The 22,777-nt window shown below is 38.2% G+C and overlaps 3 protein-coding genes and 1 long non-coding RNA gene across 4 annotated transcripts; 2 read left to right on the top strand and 2 right to left on the bottom strand.

The window, feature by feature from the left end:
- Positions 1–5,134: 5,134 nt before the first annotated feature.
- LOC133708776 (uncharacterized) lies at positions 5,135–7,654 on the top strand. The gene is made up of 3 exons (XR_009846034.1): positions 5,135–5,521; positions 5,977–6,038; positions 7,318–7,654. It is a non-coding gene; the product is annotated as an uncharacterized LOC133708776 (long non-coding RNA).
- A 7,615-nt stretch (positions 7,655–15,269) lies between these two features.
- LOC133711237 (probable phospholipid-transporting ATPase 8) lies at positions 15,270–17,830 on the bottom strand. The gene is made up of 3 exons (XM_062137392.1): positions 17,801–17,830; positions 17,237–17,551; positions 15,270–15,889 (listed from the first exon to the last, which is right to left on the bottom strand). Exons 1-3 carry the CDS (start codon positions 17,828–17,830, stop codon positions 15,446–15,448), a joined length of 789 nt encoding a protein of 262 aa, XP_061993376.1. The 3' UTR covers positions 15,270–15,445.
- Positions 17,831–18,237: 407 nt separating this feature from the next.
- Positions 18,238–19,657, top strand: LOC133708773 (desiccation-related protein PCC13-62-like). Its single transcript, XM_062134296.1, has 3 exons — positions 18,238–18,597; positions 18,728–18,953; positions 19,162–19,657. The coding sequence occupies exons 1-3, from the start codon at positions 18,269–18,271 to the stop codon at positions 19,537–19,539; spliced, it is 933 nt and encodes a 310-aa protein (XP_061990280.1). The 5' UTR covers positions 18,238–18,268; the 3' UTR covers positions 19,540–19,657.
- Positions 19,658–19,840: 183 nt separating this feature from the next.
- On the bottom strand, positions 19,841–22,673 carry LOC133708772 (pentatricopeptide repeat-containing protein At3g48810). Its single transcript, XM_062134295.1, has 2 exons — positions 21,640–22,673; positions 19,841–21,552 (listed from the first exon to the last, which is right to left on the bottom strand). The coding sequence occupies exons 1-2, from the start codon at positions 22,460–22,462 to the stop codon at positions 20,465–20,467; spliced, it is 1,911 nt and encodes a 636-aa protein (XP_061990279.1). The 5' UTR covers positions 22,463–22,673; the 3' UTR covers positions 19,841–20,464.
- Between the last annotated feature and the right edge of the window lie 104 nt (positions 22,674–22,777).

Consider the following 22,777-nt stretch of genomic DNA (forward strand, 5'->3'; position numbering starts at 1 on the left):
GGTGGCCTTATGGCTAAAAGAACATTCAAATATGCACTTATATGTAATTAACCCAAAAAAAATCAGCTATTAATTATATATTAATTTAAGAGATAATGTCTATAGATTTTTTTATCAATATTTTTCTTCATTTAATTAAATTCTTTCCTTTAATTTTTCTTCCCAAATGGCATTAATATATTGAATTATATGTCAAGATCGAAATAGACGTTAACTTTTCTTTCCAAATATTGATTAATTTCATCAAAAAAAAAAGAAAAAAGAATTGTCAGCATAGTAAATTAATAATATATAGGATGCTCGAAACAACTTCATATAGATCATAATGGGCAATGATATCAAGCCGCAGCCGCTCTCTAACCTAGGGTTAGGGTTTCTTTGCCGACTTCGTAGTTTTTCTCTCTTTGTCACGTCAATGGCAACGATCGACGCAATGGCAGCCCGCCTGGCCTCCTCCCTAGCCCTAGCGGATGGGAAGAACCCGGTGGATCTGCGCCCGTCCAAGGGTTTGAGACAACCCGAGGCTTTCATGATTGGCAAATTACTGACGGCGAGGGAATACTCTCGCAGATCGTTCCTGAAAATGTTCCGGGCTACATGGAGGATTAATGGTAACCTCAGGGTGGAGGAAGTTGGAGAAGATGACAGAGTTTTGTTCTCCTTCACAGACCCAAACGATGTTGACCGTGTTTGGAAAGGCGGACCATGGGGCTATAACCGAGCTCCGATAGCCCTTACACCGTATGACGGTGTCAACCCGGCGGTGGATGTACCCCTCAAGAAGTCATCATACTGGATGACGCTGCAAGGAATACCACCTGCATTCAGATCGGAGCGCATCATGCGCCTCATTGGAAGCACGCTAGGCGACCTCAAGGAAATCAATCGTCCGGCGTTTAGGAATCGGGTTATGCGCATCCTAGTTGAGATCGATTACGTGAAACCTCTGTTATTCCGCCGTTGCTTCTGGGTCGAAGACGAAGTCCAGTTCGTAGTGCAGTTCAGGTATGACAAGATCTTCGGTCGATGCGGCACATGTGGTTTGGTTACTCATGTTGTCCTCCCCTGCTCCGGGCCGGAGCTAGTTGAAGATAATGATACACCGGTAGGGGCAGTAGCGCCACCCACAGCCTTGGCTGTCATGAGGGAACAAACAGTACCAAACCCTAATGTTAACAGGGTGGTGATAGATAACCAAACCCTAATTTTCAAAGCTCAGGTGCCAAGGAGTATACCAGAAGCTCTTCTTCCTCCATCGGTGATGAACATGCGACGTCATAAGAGACAGGTACAAATTCGGGAACTGCTCGAACCAAGACACAATGAAAATCCAATTACCGGACTGCGTAGGATCAGAGAAAATGATGAGGTAACAATCTCTCCTAAAAAACTCCGTTTGAATCTTGCTATTGGAAAGAAAAATTTGGATGCAGTGAATATGGGACCTTCAAATGCCAATGAACCACCTAAAAGAAAGAGGAGACGCCCAATTGGCAGTGTCAACAAACTACCATATGGGACAACAGGAAAAGGGAATGCAAAGAAAGATGGAGAATCTGCCAAGACGAAAAGCAAGAAGACCAACCTGATGCCGAGGTTGTTGGCTGCTGATGAGTCTGAGGCAAGTACTAGCTCTAACCCTAAGGGGAAAGAGCAGGTGCTTGCTTAAGGTATCAAAATCTCAAGACATTCTGAACTTCAAGCCTACTCAAGTGGAGTGATTTCTATATGCTTCTCTAAGATGTTTCTAGTTGATATGTGTACCACAATTGAGTGTTTGGCAGATTAGACTAGATGATTGATTTTGCCTTAGAAAGCGAGATTATTCTTACTTAATTTTTTGGCTTGCTGTTTCAGCGAGCGACCATTTAGACTTTAATGAGTTTAGGTGTGACTTAGATATGACATCCGGTTTGTTCCGGCTCTTCTTATGTAAGTTCTGTTAGACTCTGGCATGTTTGTTCATGGCTTTGATATCTAATAAAATCAAATCCTTTCAAAAAAAAATAATGGGCAATGATATGGGGCCTCACTGAGGCCTAAGATTTGTAGCCTCAAATTAATCTTAGGTGTCATGCCATGTAAGTAAATAAAAATTTATTTTCAATTCCATATAATATATTTTGCCACATCATACTATTTCAACACTAACTTTACCCTTCTACATTTCCTTTTAGATGTTAGGCGGTGAATCAATTACATTGATGAATTTAATTAGGTGACAAAAAAAATATCAGCTATTAATAAGAGATATGTCTACAGATTCTTTGATCAATATTTTTTTTTTAATTAAATTCTTTCCTTTAATTTTTCTTCCCAAATGGCAATAATATATTGAATTATATGTCAAGATCGAAATAGATGTTAACTTTTCTTTCCAAATATTGATTAATTTCATCCCAAAAAAAATATAGCATTAGTAAATTGAATTTGAGATATACTTATGTCTAAATTAAGAGGTAAGAACAAATTACACGTTGGCAGCCATTAATTAACATTTACAATCTAAATATAAGGGAAAGACAAACAAAAAATAATAAATTCAGATCTAACATTTAAACCCTAGCTACATAAAGAGAAAACAATGAACAAAATGTTATAAACTAGAGAATAAGAGAGAGATAGAAGAGAGAAACAAAATATGGAGGAGGTAAAGATGTGTATTTCATTCTCATTAGACCCCTTTATATAGGAGTAATGTTTACATCATAAGGACATAACTAATGAGTATTTACAGTGGACAACCACATTTATATAATATTTATAACACTCCCCCTTGGATGTCCACCACTAAATGATATGGTGTTGGACGCGCTTAATGTTGCCTCGTCAAAAACCTTGCCAGGTAACAAAAACCCAGTGGGACAAAAACAACCCTGGTCGAAGGAGAAAAAGAGTACAACGCTCATATGTCCTAGGTAGCATATTTTGAATGCTCTCCCTGATGAGAATCTCCCCCTGATTTTTGCAAGCTTTAATCATGTATGTAATAAAATACATGCATCATGTATATTAGATATGGTGTGTCGATTACATAAGTGAGACTATGTGTGCTTTGCATAAAGGGGACTCATCATGAATTTCAATTCCTGCGAAGGTTAGGGTAATACCAATAAAACTATGATAATAAATCTTACCTCAAGTAGAACCAATTTCATATGCTCAAATTATAGATAAAGATATTAGTTAAAGAATAACAATATAAAGGAACAACAATTGACACATTTACCTTTATTCAATATTCCGAGCATTGAAATTTAAGTATGGCATACTTAGCCATAAATATCAATTAGTGTAATTGATAATTTCATATAGGCTCAATATGAGCTCTAGATAAATTCATAACTTCGTGGAAGTTAGAATATGTTGCAACATTGTGAGCATGATTCGAATTCGATTTCTTAGTCTTGTCATAGTACTCATTGAGGCAATAAGTCACTTTGACCATAATTGAATGAGTATGTATGAGCTTTAGACTTTTGATTCCATGAGTGAGCTTTAAGCTCTTTTACTCATTCATAGACTTGCCCTTGGGCAATATGAATCGGTCAAGGATTTGATTAAGCAATATGCTTATAATGACACATAGGATTTGGGGATTTGCTTTTAGCAATTTTCCTTTAAGATCTTCATAATAATCATGACAACCTGCTATAAGCCTCTCGTCAATATATCAGCTATATGTAACACTGTACTTATAGAAAAGTTGTCGCTTGGAGAAGAATGATAAGCCCATGTCTCTATAAAGAGACTTGTGTCATAGTGATTTCAATTCACTTTAGTACACCCTTTGTTATTTTTAGGGTAGATAAAGTCCAAGTATATCATCACGTTTACAATATTTAAATTCATTGGAATTGCCTCTTTCCAATTTGGCCAATAGTATGATTTGTCGACACAATGAAACGTGGTAGTATATAGCCCTTGATGATATTTAGTTGCAACTACAGATGAGATATCATCAATGATCATCAATTAGAGATCTATCACACATTCAAAATATATGCATGCATTAGCTATAAAAAGCTTATTCATATCAGGTACCCATGCCTCTTTTAGGGCATTTGTTGTCTCTCAAGGACAAATTAATTAAAGAATGTGGATCTTTGTATAACCTCATGAAGAGCGTTATAGGGCTTGTATAATTTTCCCTTACAGGGCGATTAAAACATTGGACTTGGTGGATATATCCCACATAATGCACGCCGTTACAATAGTGTTTCCTCCCCCTAACGGCGGGAAGACCATCTAGTTTGACCATTCGCAAAATATGCGTGCAAAAAATTTAGATTGGAAATCCATTAGTGGGTGGCGAGCCCAAACCAATTTTTAGGTCAAAAACTTGTCTTTAATAAGTGTCACTTTCTCAATTTCTCATAATTGATTGAGACTTTTTCTTAAGATAATAATAAGACATGGTGGATAAATATCACACACTAATTCATATCGTTTTTCATAATATTTCTCCCCCTAATGACGGGAGAATTGTCTTATTAAAGTGACAACTCGCAGATATGCGATAAATTATAATATCCTTGTTAGGAAAGTTTGCAATTATTGTTGTATTATACAATAATGTAGAGTATGTATGTAGATGAGTCTACATGACATAGTAATGACACATTAGTCACGCCAAAATAAATTTATTTGGCTCAATGAAATTTTTAATTCATGATATAGTATACAGTAGTATACTCATAGTTTATTAATACAACATAAAGTAGGTGGAAATTTCATCACCAATGGTATTCCATATATGTAACATAATATGAGCGCAGTTGGAGTCGGCCATCAATCAAGATCTGCAGCTCTTGAGATGATTGTTTGTGACGTCCCGAACCTAAATTTACCAGTTTACGAGTATTTCGATGGGTAAACGACATTTACATTTACATTTACATTTTAGGGGCCCTAAAAGTTGGCTTTTTGTTCGGGTCAAAATTTGAGAAAATGTTCTTCATGAAAGTTGTAGAGGACGTTAAACCGAGCGCGTGCATATGTGGTACGTAAAAATCGGAGTTCGTATGCGAAAGTTATAAGCGAAAAGGTAAAATTACTGTTTATGGTAACTTTCTATAAATAGGACGAGTTACTGTGGTAACTCGTCATTTTCTCTCTCCCCGATTTTCTCTCCCTCTTCCCCCGCGTCGCCCTCTCTCCTTCTTTTTCTGATTTCTTCACCGTTCGGCGTCCGATGGACGTGATTCCAGTTGTCCTTGGACCGTCTCTTCCTCCTCTACACGATGGTACCAGTGGGTATCGGCGATTTGGCCGGCAAACCCCGAATTTATGCAAGCATTGTTACTGTAGCAGTTTGCTTCTCCAGCGAAATTCTCCAGTTTCCGGCTATCTTCGGCGGTGAAATTGGCTCTATTAGGAGCGCCTCGGGTCACTGATCATCTTCCCTCAAGACTTCTAGTTGGAATTTCCACGTTTGGAAGGTGAATTTGAAGGATTTCCAAATTTGTGGGTTTGGAGATTTCCGGGTTTGTGTTCATCGGCAAAATTGGAGCATTTCAAGGTATTTTCTCACTTGGTCACAGTTATGAAAAGTGCTTAGAATGTTGAGATGATTCTGTGGTTGAAATTTGGTGGCCGGAGGAGGAGTTGGCCGCCGCATGAACAGTGTAGCTGCATGAATAGTGCGGTGTATGAACAGTGATTTATATTCTGTTTTTTTTAGCTAGTTAAATCCTATAAATATTGTAGAGCTTGTATATGAAATTTGGTGAATTTTGGAGAAGCTTGGAATTAATTATGAATTTTTGAAGTTTAGGGTTTCGATTATGAATTACGAGAATCCGGCCGTCGGATATCTCTCGGTTCTGCCTTGGAACCTTTAAATTAACGAAATGGTATTAGTGGTAAAATTTGGGTTGAATCAGAGAAGAAGTGGCGAGATGATTTATGAGGATTTGATTTTGAGAATCGTATTTAATTGTTGAATAGTTATTCACGAATTATAATTGTGTACAGGGCGATATACCGAACTATTGCTCGATGAAGGAACTCGTATGCGTGATCGCCTAAATAGTACTGTGAGTGGACATTTGTTTTTAAATTAATTATGCATGCAGTATTATTATTTCCTTCCAATTGAGATTTAAATTATGTTTTGAATTATTGGGTTTTATGGTTTATTGAGCGTTGATTTATCGGGATTTATTCATGAATTACGAGATTAGTATTGAAATTCCTTCCCGAGGGCTTTTAGTAGATTTTTGAGATAGTTATTCAGGAGTTATTGAGTTGAAAAATGATTTTCGGGAAGTGACTGATTAAGAAAATATTATGAGAATTATTGATTTCGAATATCAGTTGATACGATGATATACGAGTACGAAGGATTTAGTAAATATTTGAGCATAGTTGAATTATCGAGATTTATTGAGTTTTGAGCTTTTCAGCCTTGAAGTAAGATTGAGTTTTCTTTCCGAAAGCATTTATTGATTACAGAGTATTTGATTTATGCTTTCGAGGATTTATTGAGATATTGAGGTATGAGTTAGCGGGATAATCCTGAGTTATGCTTTCAGTGGATTATTAATGATTTATTGAAGTATTATCGAGTTTATTTCCGAAAGCAGGTAATTGTAAGAGGCTGTTTCCAGTTTATTGAGGAGGCTATTCAGTTTATTGAGGAGGTTATTTACGGCGCATGCGCATATTACCTAGTTGGCAGTCCCTTCTAGGTAATAATCTGGTTGGCAGTCCCTTCCAGACTATATTCCGGTTGGCAGTCCCTTCCGATGCGTCATTTGGGTGGCAGTCCCTCCCAAATGACATGAGATGGTTAGTTGGCAGTCCCTTCTATCCACCGCCTCCTATTCCGGTTGGCAGTCCCTCCCGATGCGTTATCTGGGTGGCAGTCCCTTCCAGATGACATGAGGTAGTTAGTCGGCAGTCCCGTCTACTACCTGTGGTTAGTTGGCAGTCCCTTCTACCACCGCCTCCTATTCCGGTTGGCAGTCCCTTCCGATGCGTCATCTGGGTGGCAGTCCCTCCCAGATGGCATGAGATGACTAGACAGCAGTCCTTTCGAGTTATCAAGCAAGCCTCTTGAAAAGGATGTTTTTATAAGGATTGAGGATGAGATTTTAAGAGATTTTAAGATGTTTTATTTCTACGCGATTAGATTGCAGTAAAGATGATGATTAAAAGTATTTTTCAAGATTGTTACTGCATGCGAGATTTTAGAGAATAACTTGGGAAAACATTAAGTTTTACTTATTCATTCGAAATTACTTATTTTTTTGTCCACTCACTCTAACGGATTTTAAATGTTTTCCCCTGGGCCCTTCGGTTTTAAATGCCCAGTTTGCAGGCCAGTTTAGCTTGAGGTCGAGCGTACTTGGGGTTGAGGCATAGCTGTCATAGCTTCCGCATTATAAAAGTATCGGTCATTTATCTTGCTTTCTATTCTCTTGTTCGCTTGTACATTAGATTGCTCTGATAACCTATGAGATTAATATTCTTAAATTCAGAATTGTTTATGAAATGAGAGATGTGAGATGTTGTGATATAGGGAGCAGGGTGGCTCCAGGAAAATAAGGATGGATGATTTGGAAGTGTGGATGTTTTTCTACAGGTTTTGGGTTGTCCATTTTTAGGGGAAGTTCTGTCAAATTGTTGGTAGAATTTCTTCTAAAGTGGGCCCCGCAGGGCCTCTTCGGATTTCAGGGTGAAATCCGGGGCGGGTCCTGTCATTGTTACCTTAGCTTTTGGAAGTATCAATTGTGAAAAATTATCAACAATTGCAATGGATCATGTCCATAGTTGCATTATATGCGTGCAAGACAACTATGTTTGTCATTATATTTATCATGAACATTCATGGTTCAAAATGAATTTATTAATGAACACGTGGTTCATATTATTGTTTGACACTGAAAACAAATGTCAAAATTATATACTCAAATTTGAGTCTGGGACAGTAGTCCATATGAGTATAAGCATATCCTCCAATAAATAATAGATTTAGAGATCATAGCCCTCATACTCAAAACATTTGGTTTGAGTCTTCACAATTAGAAGCATGTTCTAAGAGTGGAGTGAACAGAGGTTCACGTGTACTCATAAAGAGAAGGGACAAGGGTCCTAACATAATTGGAGATCAAGAAACAAGAGGTTTCGATCTATTTGATTGTATAACAATCAGCGGAGGAATTTTAAGTCCTCATGAAATTGAATCAAGAAACATGTAGTTTCGATCTCATTATAAATTGACAATTTTATATCAAATTATTAGATAAGATAATAAGAGGAGATCAAATTGAAGTCGTCAAACTCATGAAAAATACATACCTCGATTCTGTAGGAAATATAATTAATATTGTTGATATCAATTGGTGAGTAACAGAATATTCTAAAATAGAGACAGATTCATTTAGAGTCAGTAATTGAAACATGCATTAATATAACATTGTAACAAAATAATCATAAATTTGGTGTAGTCTAGTTGGTTAATATATTTGGTTTGCATCCAAAAAGACCTGGGTTCAAGTCCCAGCTATGGAAAAGAATTTTGTTATTTTTTCACAAACGACATAATCATATGAGGTAGATATGACAAAAATAATCATAAGTAATAAATGTTCATTATGATTGCATAAAATAAATAACTATGGTAAGTATCGAATAATGGTAATAGAATGAGTTACTTATAACAATAATTACCGGAGAATGGTAATAAAATTGATAATAAAATGAGTTATTAATAACAATAACTACCAGATAATGGTAATTAGAAATATTATCATGATAATTGTAACTTTTGCAACAAATTCTCATGACAAATTCAGTTATGAAAGAATTGTAATAAAGGTAATTTAAACATAATAAATGTGATTAAACAGATAAAGATAATGAAACATAATTATGTTTAATCGGTGCCAGAACATAGGCTTAAAATGACTAAACAAAATAAATAGAGACAAAAAAAACGCCTAAACATAGGCTTAAAATTTATCGGTATCAAGAAAACCGCCGCTGATCATGTAATCAATATGTTTTCCATTGTCCACAAAAAAATCAAAGACTTTGAGCTTGTTATCTTCACTGACAGATTCTCCACATAATTTTAGTTGGGAGATAATCATATGTATAGCGGAATTGAAAATCAGTGACAGATTTAAAGTTCTGAAGGCGCAAAATGCGTCCATTCATATCGTGCTCTAGATAGAACAATGGTTTTCTGGTGAGCAAATTGATCAGCCAATGCTTGCCAAATCTCAAGTGGATCTTTCACCGTAAGGTAATCATCTTTTAGGATCTTATCAAGATGATAACGCAAGAAAATCATAGGCTTGGCGGGATCTTGCACATATGACTTATTGTCAACTTTGATGGCATTTCCAAAGTTTTTAGCCATAAGGTGAATTTCAGCATCAAATAGTTCTTGTCAGAAATTTTAAGAGGATCATAGTCCAATTTTGTTAGATGCGTCATCTTTCTACAAAGAGAAAAGATGAGATATATTAGGATCCATAATTATTAGAACACTATGTTCTATGAAAAATTCATATACGAAACAAAGGTTTCGAAGAGTTCATAAATATGAACAATGGATCCCATAGGGAACACACGAGAAAAACATTCGTGTGATGTCTATAGAACCATAGGTTCTAAGACTACTCGGTCAGAGGACTCGAGTCTTGAGCAATGGAACATGTAGTTCTCATTGTCGTATATGAAATATAAATTTTCAACAATTATATTATATAAAAGATACATACAAATACATGTAAATGATCGCATAAAGAAAATTGATATTCATCTAGGAGAGAAAGAAGAAAAACTCATAGATCATTAGCCTTGGTCATAAGCAACTATGTTGCACCATAAGGCTTGCGGATCATCATGGAGTTCAAAGAAGAAGAAGAAGAAAAATAAGAGCAAATTCGTGCTGATAACGTGTTATAAACTAGAGAATAAGAGAGAGATAGAAGAGAGAAACAAAATATGGAGGAGGTAAAGATGTGTATTTCATTCTCATTAGACCCCTTTATATAGGAGTAATGTTTACATCATAAGGACATAACTAATGAGTATTTACAGTGGACAACCACATTTATATAATATTTATAACACAAAAGAATATATACAATCATATGAATATGTATTTTTCACATTATATTTTCAAAATTTGCAGGAACCCAACAAAAGTTGAATTCATATACATGTGTTATAAGAGAAAACAATGAACAAAAGAATATATACAATCATATGAATATGTGTTTTTCACATTATATTTTCAAAATTTGCAGGAACCCAACAAAGGTTGAATTCATATACATGTGTTATAAGAGAAAACAATGAACAAAAGAATATATACAATCATATGAATATGTGTTTTTCACATTATATTTTCAAAATTTGCAGGAACCCAACAAAGGTTGAATTCATATACATGTGTTATACAAATCTATTAATCGAATGTACGTGCAAATCTAATGACTAAATTACATGAAATTTTTACTATTCTTGATTGAAAAAAAAAATTGTTGTTTAAATCTAAGCATGAGTGTAATGAAAAAAAGCCAAAATTTTTTTTTTTTAGAAGAAAGCCAAAATAAATAATTTATAGTCATTAGATTTTAGAAGGATAAGGTGGTTTTTTTTTCTCTCTCAAGTAATTCTTGACATGACTTGACAAATTAGTGATGTGTGTAGATAATAGGGTTTTTATCCATTTACCCCATTTCTAGAGATTTTTTTCCCACTTACCCCATTAAGTTTTTTTAATTCCCTCTTACCCAAAACACTCTAAGGAGGTCTTCTCTAATACCTCATTAAGATTTTTTTGTTGTTTTTATTTATTTTTTAATACCATTTTACCCTCACTTTTGTTACTTTGAGAGAAAGAGAATGAAAGAGAGAGAAACCATAGGACTTCGCCGGAGCCCGTTCACCGGCCGCCGGATTTCGGCCAATTTCACCGGATTTCGGCCAACCGTCGCCGGAATCCGGTCACTGGCCACCGGACTTTTCTGAAAACCTCACCGGAAAGGTTTATTGCCCCAATAGACGTCTATTGCCCCCCCAATATATCTTTTGATCACCGAAATGAGAACTAATCCCTGAAATTAGACAAATAAAACTTTGATTAAGGAGAAAAAAAAAAAAAAATATTACATCAATTCAAAACGTCTATTGAGGGGCAATAGACCTTTAACGGACCTCTATTGCCCCAATAGAACTTTTTTTATTTATTTTTCTTTACTTCTTGGCCTTCTGCCCCGACTTTGCCCCAAAAAAAAAAACAGAGAGAGAGAGAGAACGAAATAGAGAGTGATTTGGGCACCCAGAGAATTGATTTCCGCTTCCTAGACCTGGATGCACTCCCTCGAGTACCCGACGGGGATCATCTGCTCAGTGATGTTGCGGAGGTCAGTCACCGCTTTGGAGTGGGATGAGATCGAGTTTCCGGAGGCTACTGGTCGACCTATAGCTCAAGGTGTTCGACGAATCGCTGCGGCAGAGGAGGACTTGGAGTGGAACCGCAGTCATCGTCGACGGAGAAATCGTCGACTTCGAATTTGGCGCTGTGGTCGTTTCTATGATCGGCGGTGAACTAGGACCAACCAGTCGTCGAGGTCGACTCCAATCTGGACCAAGTCGTCGAGGTCGATTTCTCTGGTGACGATGCCGTGGTGGGCGGCCCGAGTCTGGAAGAAAGGGAGACGACCTGGGTCCAATGCCGGAGCCGGAGGGGAGAGAGAGCCTGGGTCGTGCGCCGAAGCCAGAGGTTAGTAGGGAGAGAGGGAGGGGCAGAGAGAGAGATCGGGATGAGAGAGAGATTGGTGTTGAGTGGCAGTGGTTGTAATTGTTTAATTGAGTTGAGGGCAAAATGGTCATTTTTTTATTAAATTGTGTATGTGGGAATAAAAATCTGTTGCTGGGGTAAGTGGGATAACTTTGGCTCATTTTGAGGCTTTTGGTCAAGCTCCCATAATATGGCATGACACCTAAGATTGAGATTTTCCAGATCACAATATCACATCCATCAATGAAGAAACTAGCAAACTTCTCTTTCTTCTAAATATTAATTAGGGCCAATGATAAAAGAGGTCATTTTGAAGTGTCTTATTATAATCAAAGACACACAAATGTCCCTATGATAATTAAGGTCACCGCTTTACAACCTGCCATTAAAAATAACAAAAATTACAACTCATGCCATCGTCGCATCGTCTCTCTCTTCCCCGATCTATTTCAGACTATAATTAACCCCCCCTCTCTCTCAACTGACTTCACCGCCATCGCCCTTTGACACCGCCGAAGGCGTCTACGACGTCGTCTAGTCCGAATCTCACGACTCCCTCCTTATCGCCTTCGTCAAGCTCTACGACCTCGCCCTCTCGCAGACCTCTAACCTACTCCACTCCTTCCACGAGCACACGCGTGAGGTCAGCTCCGCCGACTACAACCCCACGCGCCGCGACTCGTTGTTCACCGCCTCGTGGGACGACACCGTGAAGCTCTGGACCGTCGACCGCCCCGCCTCCATTCGTACCTTCAAGGAGCACGCCTACTACGTCTACTCCGCCGCCTTTGGTGTGAAGAGCTCGGAAGCTCGTTCTGATTGTCAATGGAGGCCTTCGAGACCTCCAACGGTACAGCCTTGAGGAATGCTTTCGATAATGTCCTTTCCTTGTTCATCCTCATCCTGAACGTAAAGCCACCGAGCACAGCCTCAATTAGGTTCTTGTGATTACTTGTATCGGAGACCTTTTGATAATCTTTTTGGGTTAATTGGATATGTAATCTTGACTCGTGTTGATCATAATTGTGTAATTCGAGACTGGGTTTTGAGTAGGAGAGAACGATTTTTGATTGATTTTTAGTTCTTTGTTTGATTTGTTTCATGGGGAATTGATATGTGGTTGAAGAAAAATTGGTTTCATATGTATGTGGGGGTTTTTATCTGATGATGTTGATGTTGGGGGTTTTGGTTTGCAGATTCAGTATATATATACCGCAGCATTTGGTGAGACTGTTGCAAATTATTGTGGACGGTAACTGCGACATGGGTGTACGTCAGGTTGCCAGCATCCATTTCAAGAACTTCATTGGAAAGAACTGGTTACCTATGAGCCAGGTATGTAATGATTGATTGAATAGGGTTTTGGTTAGTATCCGAAATCCATGGATGAGTCTAGCTATGCTTATTCTTCACCTGTTGATTGTTGTAGATGAGCAAAATAAGATATCACAAGCTGACAAAGACGTGGTTAGAGAGCACGTTCTTGTCTTTGTTACACAGGTTCCCCCATTGTTAAGGTACTTTGTTTGCTGTTTCGGCTACTGTGGCAAAGTGGGCTTGTGACTGCGCGCAGATTGTCTTTATGTTTTGTTTTAAGTTGTTAGTTCTATACTTCTATATAATGCCTTGAGAAATTATGTTCCTGCTTATTTGTTGGTGATCTAATGTCATTGTACAAGGTACAACTGGGTGAGTGCCTAAAGACAATTATTTATGTCGATTACCCTGAGCGGTGGCCACGACTTTTAGACTAGGTGAAGCACAACTTGCAAGACCAACAAGTTCATGGAGCTTTGTTAGTTTTGCATATTCTTTCTAGAAAATAAGAGTAAGTGTATCATAATCTACTATTCTTATGAAGTGATTCTTATATATGGTTATTGCTTGGAGTTGCACGGCCTTCTAAAAGAAACTACAAGTTTAGCTAGTAGTTTTCCATCTAAGGCATACTGTGTGCTTAATGTGTATTTGATCACAAGATTGTTATAGCAATTAATGATAAATTATGTTCTCTTATCTGGTGGGGATGACAAGATTCCTCAGGTTTCGGTAATGTATAAGTGATGGCCAAACTTTATTGAGCAATTGGAGAACAACAATGCAAGTAATGAAGTTGGTGTGGTTGGAAGAAGTGGAGTGGCTTGCAGAGCTGAGATTAAAATCGTTTGTTGATGAAAGGGGTAACTGACCATGTCACTTACAATATATGTAACTGACCAGTGAGGTCAATATTTTGTTTACTCTTTCAATGAAAAAGGGTTTTTTCTTTACCTCTTATGTAACTGATCATGTAACTGACCATGTAACTTACAATGTATGTAACTGACCATGTATTACTTATTAGAACTATAGTCAGTATAGCGTTTGAGTTCTCATGCCTTGTTCCTTTTTCTGATCTTGTATTCCCTCTTGGCATGTTCCTACACAACAAATGGTTGAATATAGCCAAACTCCTTAAGTCACTGGTCAAGTCACTAGTCAAGTCATTAATCAAGTCATTGTCTGGGTAACTATTAACCTCAAGTAACTAACTAAGTCACTGATAATGTAACTGCCAAAAGTCACTGTTAATCTCAAGTAACTGACCATGTCGCTGTCAATCATCGGCCAAGTCACTGTCAATAACATGTCACTTGTCAAGTCATTATTATATCCATGTCATTGACCCAAGTCACATTGCATGTCACTTACATATTTTGGAATTTTCAAGTCATTGTCTGGGTAACTATTAACCTCAAGTAACTAACTAAGTCACTGATCATGTAACTGCCAAAAATCATTGTTAATCACGTCACTAACTAAGTAACTGACCATATCACTAACCAAGTAACTGTCAGTAGCCAAGTCACAAGTTGATAGCCAAGTCACTGTGAATCACATGTCACTAACTAAGTAACTGACCATGTCACTGACCAAGTAACTGTCAGTAGCCAAGTCACTGTTAATCACATGTTACTAAGTAACTGACCATGTCACATTACATGTCACTAACCAAGTAACTGTCAGTAGCCAAGTCACAAGTTAATAGCCAAGTCACTGTTAATCACATGTCACTAACTAAGTAACTGACCATGTCACTACCCAAGTAACTGTCAGTAGCCAAGTCACTGTTAATCACATGTTACTAACTAAGTAACTAACCATGTCACCACCAAGTAACTGTCAGTAGCCAAGTCACAAGTTAATAGCCAAGTCACTGTTAATCACATGTCACTAACTAAGTAACTGACCATGTCACTGACCATGTTACTAACCAAGTAACTGTCAGTAGCTAAGTCACAAGTTGATAGCCAAGTCACTGTTAATCACGTCACTAACTAAGTAACTGACCATGTCACTAACCAAGTAACTATCAGTAGCCAAGTCACAAGTTGATGGCCAAGTCACTGTTAATCACATGTTACTAACTAACTGACCATGTCACATTACATGTCACTGACAATGTCACTAACCAAGTAACTGTCAGTAGCCAAGTCACATAATCTGGATAAACTTCTGATTTGTAATCAAACAATCAGTTCTTGAATATAAACAAAACTGAGGCCAAGTTGGCACAATTAACCAATCCAAACCTCCAAAACTACCATGAACCAAACTAACATACAGACCAACATGCAACACTAGAAATTCAATAATTAAATAAGGGCAAAAAAAAAAGACACTGAAAGAAAAGAGAGTTGTCTAACTTTGCCGCACTTCTGTGTCATGCCCAGTGAAAACAACAAATCCATGGACATATTCTGTATTTTTCAGCATCTGTTGCAAGGAAAGTGGGTGTTCTCTGCCGTTATAAAACAAAGTCCCAACAAATGAATATAGAATTTTATTTGGGTCCTCACACTTGATCACTGCCCTAAATCTTTCCAAGGAATTTTCATCATGAAGATGGGATGTCGCCTCCAGTGCATGGTTCAATTTTAAATTTGTTTCTCCATCAAGGTTCATAGTTTCCACATAGCAAATGCCATCCTCATAGCTTGATGAAAGCAAAAGCAGATCAGCAAGAAAGTACTCATCCTTGTGCACCTTGACAAGATCACCAACTCTGAGCTTCTTCCATCTGGTCTCAATGAATGTATAATTCCTACCATACACTTTCACCTTTCGATTGTTTGCCTCCACATCCTGAAACCATTTCAAATATTAGCCAACTCTTTCGCAAAGAGCAAACAAATAAATGACATCAAAATATCAATTGGAAGGAATTTCCCAGTAATGTTGTTCTTTCCATTTGTACTGCATCCAGTGCAGATATAGAGGGCAAACACCAATCAGTATGAAATGTATAAAGAGACCTCTTTCTTTTTCAGCCTTTTAAGGGCCTCTTCTATAAAGCGTTCCATAAACAAGAGTACAAAGAGACCACAATCATACACAATAGACAATAGAGAGAGGGAAAGAGACTAACCTCAGATCAATGAAAATAGACAATATGAAATAGAATCTAGAATCATAAGCAGAGAGAAACACTATAAACTAGCTGCAATTTTGTAATCATTGCCTCAAGACATGAAACTCTGAGATGCCTTTAGACCATCCAAAGTAAGCTAGGCATGGATATGAGTGTATGCAATTATGCTGCTATGTATGCAATTATGCTGCTATGTATGCAATTATGCATGCACCATAGGCACGTGTAATTGCTAAGAAACCTAAACAACACAAAACGAAATGCACAACTTAAATCATGGAAATGGATATATTACCATGCTTAAATCATGTTACCTCTCTCATCATCTTTAAGTTTCCAAAGGGCACAAATGTCTAATATGGACTTGGGAACAGGAATCTCCTAAAGATCCACACCATAACAGGACACCAAAGAGTTTACCAAGTTACGAACCAAAAACACAAAACATAAATCCCTAGTGTTAACCAATGACTGCATGGTGCAAGATGTGATAGCAAACAAACAATATCCTTAACATAAAAAAAATCATGACAAAATTGAAATTTGGGATTTTATACGAAATAAACTATTCATATGTGGGTTTTTATCATCTTGCACGATAAAAACCACCAATTTCATACTAAGGTAGACTATTATCTACTAACCAATCAAGAACATCTAGAATTTTCGGGTTTCCATCTGATGTAACCTGTAATCCAGCAGCAGCTGGCTCCAGTTCAGAATCGGATTCACAATTTTCAGTTCAACACCTTAAGTTTCTTGACCGAAAAACAAATCCAACAGTTCATCACAACAACTAATCAATTTCATCACAATACTGAGTCCATTTGCTAATTGTTAGTATTAAACATCTAACACCATAAAGCCTACAATTCAATAACTCATCGAGTACAGTTCATTAGAAATTCACTATTGCCTATCTAAATTTCACCAAAAAACTCTTAACTTTAACAAAACTAAGCTCCACAGTTCCAATGCAATAAGCTTATTGTAGAAACTAAGCTAACAATTCTGAGAAACTAAGCAGCACGAATCAAAACAACCGGGGAAGATAAACTCACCGAGCGGTACTCATCAAAGTCAGTGATGCAGCCAGCAGCGACGAGAAGCTCGCCGAGAGCGGAAAAGGTCGTGCAAGGACCGGTGTGAGATCCGACTGGAGGATCCAAATTCCAGCGACCTCCGTCAAGACCGTGCTCGAATCGGCGCGCTACTTCATCCTCAGGATCGAGGATGGCACCGGCAAGCACGCCTTCATCGGCCTCGGGTTCGTCGAGCGCAAAGTGGCGTTCGATTTCACCATCGCGCTCTCCAATCTCGACAAGTATGTCAAGAGACGAAGAGGCTTCGTACGACGCCCGATCGACCTGAATGATCTAGAGCGATTTGATTACCAGCGAGTCGGCACCGCTTCAAGAACTCGTATAGCGATCCCAAAGACGCGTCGTTTTTCGCCATTCGCACTCTCTCGAGGTCTGTGTCTCTTGTGGATGAGGAGAAGACGATAGAGAGAGAGTTGGCTTGAAGGGCAGAATGGGAATCAAAAAAATTAAAAACTAATTTTTTTTAACATTACTTATTATTCATAAGGACTAAATTAATATTACTAATAATTCATTACGAACATTTTTATCAAGTGGGAAACTAAGTGACATTTTTATCATTTCATACTCTAATATGACCTTTTCCATAATTTCCCTTATTAATTATGAAATATTCTATAAAAATCTAAATACTAATTATGAAATATCCTCATAAAAATCCAATCGTAGCAACCTTTATACCCACATCCTCCGTCTCATTCTAACGTGCATGCAAAGATAAACTTGCTTTAGAAATTTCACACACATTACACATTTCCATCCTAATCTCTTCTTTAATCAGTAACTGTTCTAAATCTTTATAAAGAAAATAGAGAAAAAGAAAGGAGAAGAAAAAAAAAAAAAGTAACTAAAAGTCAACCAGGTGGCAAACCCAAGTTTGACTCGGTTACTCTCCTTGTGCCACCTTTCCTAAGCCAAAGGCTATAAATCAGAGCAAAGCCCTTGAATGAGATCACACACATCTCACTAGCAAAACAGTCAAAGCAAAACATGGCACATTTTGCTCATACCAGCACCACCGCTATTCTTGCTTTCCTCATCCTTCTTTACTCTTCTGAGTCCATTTTGAGTGATGAGTATGGCCTTGAGTCCTCACCTGTACCAGATTCAGATGTTGATCTCTTGGAGTTTCCTCTGAACCTTGAGTACTTGGAAGCTGAGTTCTTCCTGTATGGCTCTTTGGGTTTTGGCTTGGACAAAGTTGCACCAAACTTGACATTGGGAGGTCCAAAACCCCTTGGTGCTAAGAAAGCCAAACTGGACCCTTTCACTAGGGATGTGATAGAACAGTTTGCATGGCAAGAAGTTGGACACTTGAGGTTTCAAATCTTCTATATATGTTTTCATTTTCTTACCGATTTTTGTGTTCGAGTATTATTTTTATTTTTATTTTATAGTTGATAGTATTTGGAAAGGGAATTTGAACTCAGGACCTCGTTTTGTTTGCAGAGCTATTAAAAAGACAGTGAAAGGATTCCCAAGGCCACAGTTGGATTTAAGTGCAAAATCATTTGCAAAAGTGTTTAATCTTGCATTTGGGCGTGTTTTGAAGCCACCATTTGATCCTTATGCCAATAGCTTGAACTATCTCCTTGCATCCTATTTGATCCCTTATGTTGGTCTTACTGGTTATGTTGGAGCAAACCCAAAACTCCAAGGCTCTACTTCCAAAAGGGTAATCTTCAAACCCAATAAGAACAACACTTGAAAACGTCTTCTTGTCAAACAGTTTAACATATTATGTTGTTAGACGTAAAATGAATCATGATTAATGATTCCGCTGATTTTTTTTTTTTTTATATGTGAAATTATATTGGCAGTGAAATAACATAACGTTCCTTGAGTATCTAACAGCTAGCTCTGCTAATTTGTATTGTTTTCAGCTTGTTGCGGGTCTTTTGGGTGTGGAATCAGGACAAGATGCAGTGATTCGAACATTGCTGTATAAGCATGCTCTGGTGAAAGTGCATCCATATGATATAACAGTGGCCGAGTTCACAAATCGGCTTTCTGATCTGAGGGACAAGCTGGGACAAGCAGGTTTGAAAGATGAAGGCCTTTTGGTTCCAAAATATAAAGGAGCTGAGGGAAAAATCCGTGGCAATGTTCTTGCCGGAGATGGATATTCAGTTGCATATGACAGAACACCGGAGGAGATACTGAGGATTGTATATGGATCAGGTGATGAACATGTCCCTGGGGGTTTCTATCCGAAAGGAGCTGATGGTCGTATTGCTAAATCTCATCTACAAAATGAATAGAACTGGAAGAAATAATACTAGTTCATCTTAGTTTACCTTGTTTAGAAAGTTTGTTCTTTCTCTAGACAGAAATAAATGTTCCCTAATGATTGTGATCAAGGAATTTGTCTCCAGCTTCTACTGTTCAGACTCCTTGTTTTTTCATTTCAATCACTAATTTAGTGAAACAAAGAAGACAAATTAACCAGTAAAATTAAGATGGATACAGACTTAAAACTAGTCCAACGTTAACTCACTCATAGACTGGCGGTTCATATATTAGATAGCAAGAAAACATGTAAAGTAGATGGAAGGAAGAAGATACAGCAAAAATATATTGTTATACTGTGTTGAATAAATTCCCAAGTTTTCTATTACAAACATGATACATACACAATGAGCAAATCACATGCATTACATTTTCTATCCGACAAGAGCGAAAGAACATGTGGATTACAGGAAAGATAAGTGCATAGGACGGTTCCGGTGACCTGTTACTACTTACTAGGTGCAACAACATAATTTCCTTGACCTTTGCCCTTAAACCAGTAATTTCTGCTGCCGTAACCATTTTGCATCACCATGGTCTACAAGGAGCACAATTGCCATTACAAAGTCACCATAAGGCCAAGCGTCACAGCATGTGAAACTTCTGCAAGCCACGAATCGGCATATGAGCTTATACTCTAGACGTTCACAGGTAACAGGATTTCAATGTATGAGCACCTTCCAAGCTAGCCTGGTGCACCGGCCTTTGCGCCCTTATGCTGTTCAGTGTTATACCGTGCTATTAGTCCTCGGGCTTGCTCATGGCATAGGAAAGCAAACAGGATGTCACGGCAGACGCTTACGTTAAGATTAGCATCTGTCATTTCATCAACAAGTTGGATTAAGTGATTAACAGATGATTCCTTACAAGAAAATCGGAGATCATGGTTCTTATCCTTCACGAAGAACCTTCACGAAGAATATCATCCAGTATGTAGATTGGCCCCAAATGACCTAAGCTGCTAAAGAAGCACCGCACCAACACATCCCATGTGCCAATGTTGGGGCAGATACCTTTCCTTATCATCTTATCAAGATGAACCAGGGCCTCATCTAGACCTACCGAGTTACAAATCCCCCATAGAAGACTAGTATAAGCTATTACATCCGGGCACCACTCCTTTGCTCCACCAGTGCTGTTGAAAAGCTGAGTAGCAGTCTTTATCCTGCCTTGCTTGCAATAGAAATATATCAGTATGTTATATGTAATGGCATCAGGCTTTATTCCACGTGTTAGCATGTTGCTAAAGACCTGCATAGCCTCTTTGGTCATCCCAGCGCGACAAAAACCATTCAAAATGGTGTTGTATGTTACCAAATTCAGTTTCAGTCCCTTTTCATCTATCTCCTTGACAAGTCCAAATGCTTCTTCGAATCTGTTCACCTTGAACAGACCATCCAGTAACTCATTATATGTCATAATATTAGGCAAACACCCATTTTCCCTCATCTTGTTGAGCACCTTAACAGCCCAATCTACTTCTCCATCTTCACACAACCCTTTGATAAATGTGTTAAACGTAACTGTATTTGGTGGACAGCCTTCGGCAGTCATATTTTCTACAAGACATTGAGCTCGATGAAACATATATTTCCTGCACAGAACATCCACCATACAGGTATATGCTATAACATTAGGACGGCAACCACGGCTCATCATATTGTTCCAAGTCTCCGATGCACCAACAAGGTTGCCAGCTTTTGCAAACCCATCAATAAGAGTGCTATATGTGCTCACATTTGGAGAGCAACCTTTTCTCTCCATCTCATGTAAAACAGATACAGCTTCACGCATATTCCCAACAGAGCAGAGACCATGTATAACAGTTGTATATGCAACAACATTGGGCTCAAATCCCTCACAAACCATGCGGTTCCACAAGTCAAGAGCTTCACTAACTCTGCCTTCAATAAAATAACCCTTTATCAAGGAAGTAAAGGTGTGAATGTTAGGCCTACATCCCCTCACAAACATTTTCGCCAAAACTGCAAGAGCAGACTCAACATTCCTCATATCAGAAAAAGAACTAATAATCGTCGAGTATGTAATGACATTAGGGTCTATTCCCTTACCCGCCATTTCAACCAGCAATGCCAATGCCTCTTCAAATTTGAACTCCTTGCACAACCCATTTACCAAAGCATTATAAACAGCCACATTGGGTTCGAATCTACAAGCAAGCTCCCTCGCTTCATCTACCTTCCCAAGCCTACACAATGCAGACACTACAGTCGTATAGCTCACCGAGTCGGGACAACATCCCTTCTTAGACATTTCCACAAGCAACTTGTGTGCACCATCCACCCTATCATTCTTACACAATGCCTTCAACAGAATGTTATACGTAAACACATTCGGCTCCATCCCATCTTTCTTCATGTTACCATATATGGGATTTATCATCTGAAACCTATTCTCGCAAAGCAATGCATCCAACAAGTGATTGTAAATCTTCACAGTGGGTTTGCACCCGAATTCGTTTATCCTATAGAACATCTTCAATGCCTGCTCAGCCAACCCAGCTCGCCTATAAGACTTCACCACAGTTATAAACAACTCCTCAGAGCAACCAACCCCCTCCAATTTCATTTGGTGCATCAAGTACTGCACACCATCCATTTCACATTGGCTCCCAAGCTTCTCAATCATGGCCTGGTAGGTCAATTGGGTGTGTTTGAAAGCTCTGGAGTTGGCAATGGACCTGAAATATTCCAATGCCAAACCCAATTGGGGCTCATGCTTCAACCTCTGCAACACATCAGACTCTTTGAGAATTTGGGTGGGTTCAATTCGGGGTTTAGGGTTTAAGCTGGGAACTGGGTTTGTGCTGAGCACAAAGGGTCTTGTGGGTTTGTGAAGTTTTAGCAGTAAGGAGCATCCTTCTTTCAGATACATTACAAGAATGAGCTGAAATTAGGTCCTGAAATCACCAAAATTCCAAGCCCAGCTGAAGCAAAGGTTACGAATTCGATCATGGTGAAGAGAGAAACATCTGAAAGTTGAGAAATTTCATTAGTCGCTGATCAACCAAAGTTGAAGACTTTTGGAGGGTTTTAGGGTTGCAGAGAAAGGTTATAGTTTTAACTGAAGAAGTAAGGTTTGGGGTGATTTATTGAATTTAAAAACATATGGGGCAGTAATGAAAATATTGGAAAGTTTTGGGGTGCATGTGAAAATTAATAAAGAGCTAGCTATTTGGGTTCAGACTTG

This window comes from Rosa rugosa, chromosome 5, assembly GCF_958449725.1.
Source record: "Rosa rugosa chromosome 5, drRosRugo1.1, whole genome shotgun sequence".
Lineage (NCBI taxonomy): Eukaryota > Viridiplantae > Streptophyta > Magnoliopsida > Rosales > Rosaceae > Rosa > Rosa rugosa.